The sequence below is a fragment of the Galeopterus variegatus genome, unplaced genomic scaffold (genome assembly GCF_000696425.1).
Source record: "Galeopterus variegatus unplaced genomic scaffold, G_variegatus-3.0.2 Scaffold5845, whole genome shotgun sequence".
Taxonomy (NCBI): domain Eukaryota; kingdom Metazoa; phylum Chordata; class Mammalia; order Dermoptera; family Cynocephalidae; genus Galeopterus; species Galeopterus variegatus.
The window spans coordinates 9,575-16,842 of NW_007731956.1; the positions used below are offsets into that span (position 1 = coordinate 9,575).

Consider the following 7,268-nt stretch of genomic DNA (forward strand, 5'->3'; position numbering starts at 1 on the left):
TGGTAAAATAGTTTTTCTTTTCTCTCGACTTTTCTTAAATTTTTAACTCAATTATCCTAACATTAGTACAATTGTTCAACTTTGCAGAATGAAGCACTGTCCTTAGAGGAAATAAGAATTAGAGTAGTACAAATGCTTGGATCTCTAGGAGGACAAATAAACAAAAATCTTTTAACAGGTAAACTTTCCTTTAAAATAAATGAACTGCTGTAGATATATTTGTGCTTTAATTTGGATGTATGCAGATAACAGTGTATTCTGATATTTACTCATATCCAATTTACATATTTTCAGATAAGATTATAAAGAATAATATTTAGCTTAATGAAACGCTTTGTACCCACGCAATCTGAATAATTCAGTATGCTAGCAGAACACACGTTCTTGCTTGATTTGTTAAGCATGTTTTCCATTTTCAAACAGTCTGATTTGATAGTCTTTTCTATATAACATAGTGTCAGGAGAATTCAGAGTTAATGTTTTTTAAACCCAATATTCTTAATATTTAGACATTTTCAGATTGTTCTTATAAGAATTGACATTTTTGATCAGTAAAAATTCATCTATATTATTACTTTTGAAATTTTATGTTAAATATACTAGTGAGTTTGTTTATTTAGAAAGATAGAGCCTGTATTTGGAAAATAAATGTTTTAAAGAGGAGATTTTAAAAAAATATTGCTTATTTACCATTTTTCTACAAAATACCTTAAGTAACTATCATTGAATTTAGATATTAAACATTCCATTAGTCTTCTTTAAAAGTAATTTTACTTTAAATTCAGAAATCCCATATCAGTGATTTCTAATGTTGTGATTACATATTTGAAGCAAAAAAAAAAAAAAAAAGGAAAGATAAATAAAGTACTTAACTTAAAAGTATAAAAGCACTCTGGTTCAACTAATGAGAGGTAGAACAATTGGTATTAGAAAGATTTTGAATGGAGAAGCATTCTTCTTAAATCGTTTTTGACAGCGGCATCCTCAGACGAAATGATGAAGCAGGGTGTGGCCTGGGACACAGAAGAAGCTCAGCTTTGCCGTGCCATTCAGAGAAATGAAGCCTGCCATTTACCTGGACATGTTCTTGCCTCGTGTCACAAGAGTTAGCTCTCTCAGCTAGTGACAGACAAACTAAAGTACTTATATTTTTCATTTCACTCATTGTTTAGAGTCTGTTGCTGTACACACATGCAGATAATATATTTCAGCTGTTCCAATATCATTAATTTTGTATTTTCTGTAATGTAATTAGATAACTACTTACTTATCAGAAGTAGGTGCATTGATTTTTTGACAGCTGCATCCTCAGACAAAATGATGAAGCAGTGTGTGGCCTGGGACACAGAGAAGAAGCTCAGCTTTGCCGTGCCATTCAGAGAGATGAAGCCTGCCATTTACCTGGATGTGTTCTTGCCTCGGGTCACAGAGTTAGCTCTCTCAGCTAGTGACAGACAAACTAAAGTACTTATATTTTTCATTTCACTCATTGTTTAGAGTCTGTTGCTGTACACACATGCAGATAATATATTTCAGCTGTTCCAATATCATTAATTTTGTATTTTCTGTAATGTAATTAGAAAACTACTTACTTATCAGAAGTAGGTGCATTGATAAATGAAAATTAAACAAATTATCTTAATAGATAATAACCTGGCAAAGACTGTACCAAAAGCTCTTTATTATAGAAAATGAAGTACAAAGGGTATTTAAGAGTGCTATTCAATCTGTACTCGATTATCCTCTTAACCTGGGAGGGTAGAAACATAATCTCAGATTTTAATATTAATTTGTAAATTTCCAAAGTACTTAAAAAATATATTCTCTAAAAGTGAGAGTTGAAAATGTGCTAACGTTTCCTGTACTGGCCAGCAGCCAAAAAGAGAAAAAAAGTTAACAGGGATGTCCCATTAGCTCAGTTGGTTACAAAGTGGTGCTGGTAACACCAGGGTCTGTGGTTCTATTCCTGATTGACCAGCCATGAAAAAAGAAAATATGCCAGCAGATGAAGCAAGGTTATGTAGTTCTGAAATAATGGCAGCTTGAAATACATTCTTATGAATGTATTAGTCCCAATGTCTAATGCTTACAAATTTCAATTCTTAACTCTTGGATAAAGATCAAAGTGAACAAAAGCATTAACTTTATACAACAAGAAATGCTATTTCCAGTTAATTATGTTTGGGTTACAGGACAGTTATCTTCAATACAAGTTTTTCTTCTTCAAGGGCTAAGTTGAGTAATGTTTCAAAATATTCCTCTCTTGTGAACATGATAACTTAAACTTTGTTGAACTCCTGGCCTATTTTAGGTTGCAGCTTGTGAACTTTTACATAGCATGGTTATGTTTATGCTGGGAAAAGCCACTCAAATCCCTGAAGGTGGTCAGGGCTCCCCACCCATGTACCAGCTCTATAAGCGAACTTTTCCTGTGCTGCTCCGACTTGGGTGTGACGTAGATCAGGTAAGTGAATAATTTTGAATCTAAAACATTGCAAAACTTAGGAAAAAAATTTGGTGTAGTTCAGTGGTCAGAAAAGCTTGCTGTACATTGGAATCACCTGGAGATCTTTTTTTTTAAATTAACACTGCTGCCTGGCTGCTGCCCTAGAGACTCTGATGTAATTGGTCAGGGATGTGGCCTGGGGATTGAGACTTTTAAAAGCTCTCCCAGCAACTTTTAATGTGCCTCAGAGTTTGGGAATCACTGTTCTAGTGATGGTTACAGAGAGTTCAGGCATCTAAAGGTGAGTTAGCTGTCACATCTCTCAAGGATGGACTTAGTCTTCCATTGAGTGAAGAAGAGATAAATAACCATGGTTGGTAGTCATGGAAGAAATTGGAAATGCTGGCTAATGGCCCATTCCTGATGACTTTATGAACAAATCCTCTACTGTTGCCATGAAGCAGAAAAAGATAGAAATCTTCTCAGTTCATTTTATGAAGCTAGCATAATCCTAATATCAGGGTGCATATGTAACAAAGAAAATGAATCATTAAACTTACTTATGAATATAAAGGGAAAATTCTGCAATATATATGAATGAATATGATCCAGCAGTATGTTAAGATGCATCATGATTAAATAGGATTTATGGTTAAAACTGGAAATTTACCACAGAAATAGATTTAAGATGCAGGGATCCTCTCCATAGAAATCTAAAAGGCATTTGGCAGCTCCTGATAAACTAGAAGTAGTTTAATATAATAGAGAATGCCTGTCTGAATCTCAAATTATCCTCTGTGTGAAGCACTAATGCTCCCTTGTGCTTCAGCCCCAGCACCAGGAGCAGTGCCTGTTGCTGGGAGTAGTTGCTCTTTGTCGTTGTTATTTGCAGTGTTAGTCAGTATTTGATGCTCTCTCTGTGCGAGTCCCCTGAGAGCAGGGATGGAGCCTGTTGCTTTCCACTAGGTCTCAAGCATCTACCTCAATGCTTGGCACTTGGAAGGCAATCAAAAGACACTTATTAATGGGCCATTAAAGTTAGGACATCAGCACCAGTAATTATCAGGAGATTCTAGTCAGTACTGTCAGATAAGAAAATGATAAAACGGGCCGAGCCCGTGGCGCACTCGGGAGAGTGCAGCACTGGGAGTGCAGCAGCTCTCCCGCCGTGGGTTCGGATCCTATATGGGGATGACCGGTGCGCTCACTGGCTGAGCGCGGTGCGGCCGGTCTCAAAAAAAAAAAATAAAAAGAAAATGATAAAAGGAGAAAAGATGATTACTTCAAATGTAATTTTTAAAAATTCTATAAGGCCCAAGCATATCAACTGATAAACTCCAAGAATTAATAAAGGAGAAAGCTGATGAATTACAATGTAAAATTCTCATATATTATTCTCACATATCTCAAAAATCAGTACTGACCAGTTGGAAAATATGTCTGCAATATCCCATATATATCAGCATCAAAAAATGTAAAATGTCTAGGAATGTGCCAGGCAGATGTATATTTTGTGAATATAAATGAAGGTGAATATGCTGTGTACCTGAGTTAGAAGAATTACTATTGAAACAATGTCAGATCTTCCCAAATCAATCAATGTTTGGTGTAATTGCAGTAAAAAGCTCAGAATTAACATCATTTTTGAACTTAAAAAATAATCTGGGCCGGCCCGGTGGCGCACTGCTACAGTGCGCCGCTTGGGAGTGTGGTGGCGCTCCCGCCGAGGGTTCGGATCCCACATACAGACCGGTTCCCGCTCACTGGCTGAGCGAGGGGTGGGCGCAGTACCGAGGGTTGCGATCCCATTGCCAGTCCCGGTCTGGTACGGGTGCGACACTGAGGGTTGTGGTCCGTTGCCGGACATGAAAAAAGACAAAAAGGAAAAAAAAAATAATAATAATCTGAACAAATAATTGCTTGGGCTAAATTTTGAAAGAGTAGTGTGCTGAAGAGAGTCTTGCCCTAGCAGACACTGAAAAGGAGCCACATGAATTATAACAGGGCTGCACTATTGCACATAGCTCAGTGGGAGAGCTGGGTATTGCAAAGTGGCCCCATTTGTATATATAAGAATAGTGTATATGGCAGAGGGATCATTTTAAGTTAGTGGGAAATGGATCATTTAATAAATGGCTTTAGGCCAATTAACCAACATGTTTAAAAAATTATTTGTGACACTTATTAAAGACTTTATTATTTTTTTTAAAAATTCATTTTATTTATTGAATCAAAATCGATTATACATATTTTTGGAGTTGAACATTGAGGTATGTTGATCAAATCAATATTACTAACACATGTATTGTTACAAATCGTAATTATTCTTTATGCCCCTTGTCCAATCTCTCTCCTTCCCCCGTTCCCTCCCCCTCCCCCTTCTAATTACCCTAGATTTCTTCTCTCCTTCTGAAAGAATCATGGTTACTCTGTTAATTTGTTGCCTAGATGATCTGTCCAATGCTGAGAGATGTGATCAGGTCCCCCAATATTATCATAGAGCAGATGCTTTGTCTGTCACTCTGAAATGGGCTTTGTGGAAAGAGACATCCTCTTCTTTTCTTTGTCTCTGTTGGTGACTCTCCTTGTGTGAATGCACTCCAGTGGTTGGCGGACCATCTGTGTGGTGATTGTGGCATCTAGCCACTTTCGCGGCAGCCATGGTTATTGTGGTGGCTGTAGTGGGCCACCCACATGGAGGTGCTGTTTTTGGTATGTTCCTTGGCACTGGCGATATGCCTGGTTGTGGGAGGGGTGTCTGTTCCCCTTCTCCATGCCTTGGGTCACGGGGCAGACCCAAGGAGCTGGCGTGGTGTGCCTGGTTTGGGGAGGAGGGTCCGGTCCCTTTCTCCATGCTCTGGGTCCCTGGGCAGGCCCCAAGGCATGCCCCAAGGCACTGGCTCGGTGTGCCTTGTTGTGTGAGAGATGTTCAGTCCCCTTCTCCATGCCTCAGGTCCCTGGGCGGGCCCCGAGGTGCTGATGTGTTATGCCTGGTTGTGGGAGGAGGGCCCAGTCCCTGGCTCCATGCCTCGGGTCCCTGCACTGGCCCTGAGGTGCTGGCACAGTTTGCCTGGAAGTGGGAGTTGGGTCCGGTCTCCCCGGCTTCAAGCCTCCGGTTCCCAGGCAGGCCCCAAGATGCTGGTGATGTGCCTGGACCGGAACTAATTTTTTGCCATTTGCTTCTAACACGGGGGAACTTCCTGTGGGAACCAGTACTTGCGTGTGTGGTTGTTTAAATTGCTACTTTGCTGCTGTTTCCCTAGGGAAGGTTTTTGTGCAGCTCAGGGTTTAATGGTCGATCTTATAGGTACTTCCAGATCTCCAGAGACCTTGTGGATCTGTGTTCTGTAGAATCTCTGATCTGGGCCTGAGTTTTTTCATCAAACTGCACCCCATGCAATTCTGCATTCCTGACCAGTCTCCTCTCAGTGGTCCTGTGCTGATTAGGGGGCAGGTTGTCTGTCCTTGCTGTGTCCCAGTGTTCTCCCAGTGTTCCCATCTTGCCCACTGCCCATGCTCCAAACACTTCCCATGAGAGGGCCCTGCACCGGTCCCTTGTGATGACTCACTGACCTCTGGATGGCTCCCTTTTTTCAATTGTTCTGGCTCCTCGCTTCTGCGTGAGTCCATGGGAGCCCTATTAGTGGTCTTGCTATCCTGGGGGCTGTCAAGGCCCTCTTCTCCCCTGCCGCCTCCAAGTAACTCCATCTGAAGGGCACAGCTGTGGCTTCTGCCGGCTCCTCCTCCATGCACTTATCAGCTCAAGCCTTAAAGCAGCTGTGGCCCAAAATGCTCCGAGCAGCCTTTTATTTCTCTCATTGTAGTTTCTCCCTCCTTCATGAACTCTGTAGGTCTCTCCTCCTCTTCCCCTGAGCTTCAGCAGCCCCAGCTTGGCTGATGTTACATTTTTAAAGTTGTAAATTGGTTGATTTGTGGGAGAGAGTGACCCTGGGAACCATCTATCCTGCCATCTTGACTGGAACCCTTATTAAAGACTTTAAGGAAGACTTTATTAAAGGGGGGCTACTATAATCAGCTTTTGTAGTAGGGGAGAGAGAGTTTTGGCTCAACTCCAGATACAGCAAGGACACATGGGAATTTATAGCTAAGGAGCAGGGTTAGGATCAGTGGATGGACAATTACTAAGAGAAAACATCCGGGGTATGGGAGATTCTGGCTAAACCAACCTAACAGTGTTCTTGCTGAAAGCAGGCCAGGTGATCAGACATCAAAGGTGGGGGGCTTCTCACTAAAGTGATTCAGCAGTGTTCTTGCTAAAACTGAGCCAATCAGAAATGAACACAGAAGCTTAGAAGTCAAGGCCTACTTGAGAAGAGTTCAGAGGAGCCTGACCAGAGTTAGGTCAAGGGGGGAGTCCTTGCCACATATTAGAAAACTAATCCCAAATAAAAAAGATCTGGAAGGAAAAACTGAAACTATAAATATATTATGGAAAAATTTAGTGAACATCTAGTATATCTGTCTGTGTGTCTTTGGACTGGGGAGGTCTTTTTCATTGATAACATATCAATTAACCTAAAAACGTATGAAGCTAAAAGCAAACTTCCATGTTACCCCTTTCCCATGCTTACTCCCCAGGAAAATCCACTCTATCCTCTGGAAGAAGTTTGACGAATATATTAGATCTTTGTAAAAACATACCTAGACAGATGTATACATATTTTTATTTTATTTTATTTTATTTTATTTATTTATTTATTTTGTCTTTTTTCCGTGTCCGGCAACGGATCGCAACCCTCTGTGTCGCCCCCGTACTGGACCGGGACCGGCAACGGGATCGCAACCCTCGGTGTTGCCCCCG

The 7,268-nt window shown here is 40.6% G+C and overlaps 1 protein-coding gene across 1 annotated transcript in view; it reads left to right on the forward strand.

Annotated features, from left to right (window-relative positions):
* Window positions 1-7,268, forward strand: part of PRKDC (protein kinase, DNA-activated, catalytic polypeptide) — a gene marked incomplete at its 3' end in the record, with an annotated part of 134,792 nt that overhangs the window by 3,420 nt on the left and 124,104 nt on the right. Inside the window, 3 exon segments of the mRNA XM_008590104.1 lie at window positions 88-178; window positions 1,301-1,464; window positions 2,312-2,464. Of these exon segments, the coding sequence (XP_008588326.1) occupies window positions 88-178; window positions 1,301-1,464; window positions 2,312-2,464 (408 nt within the window).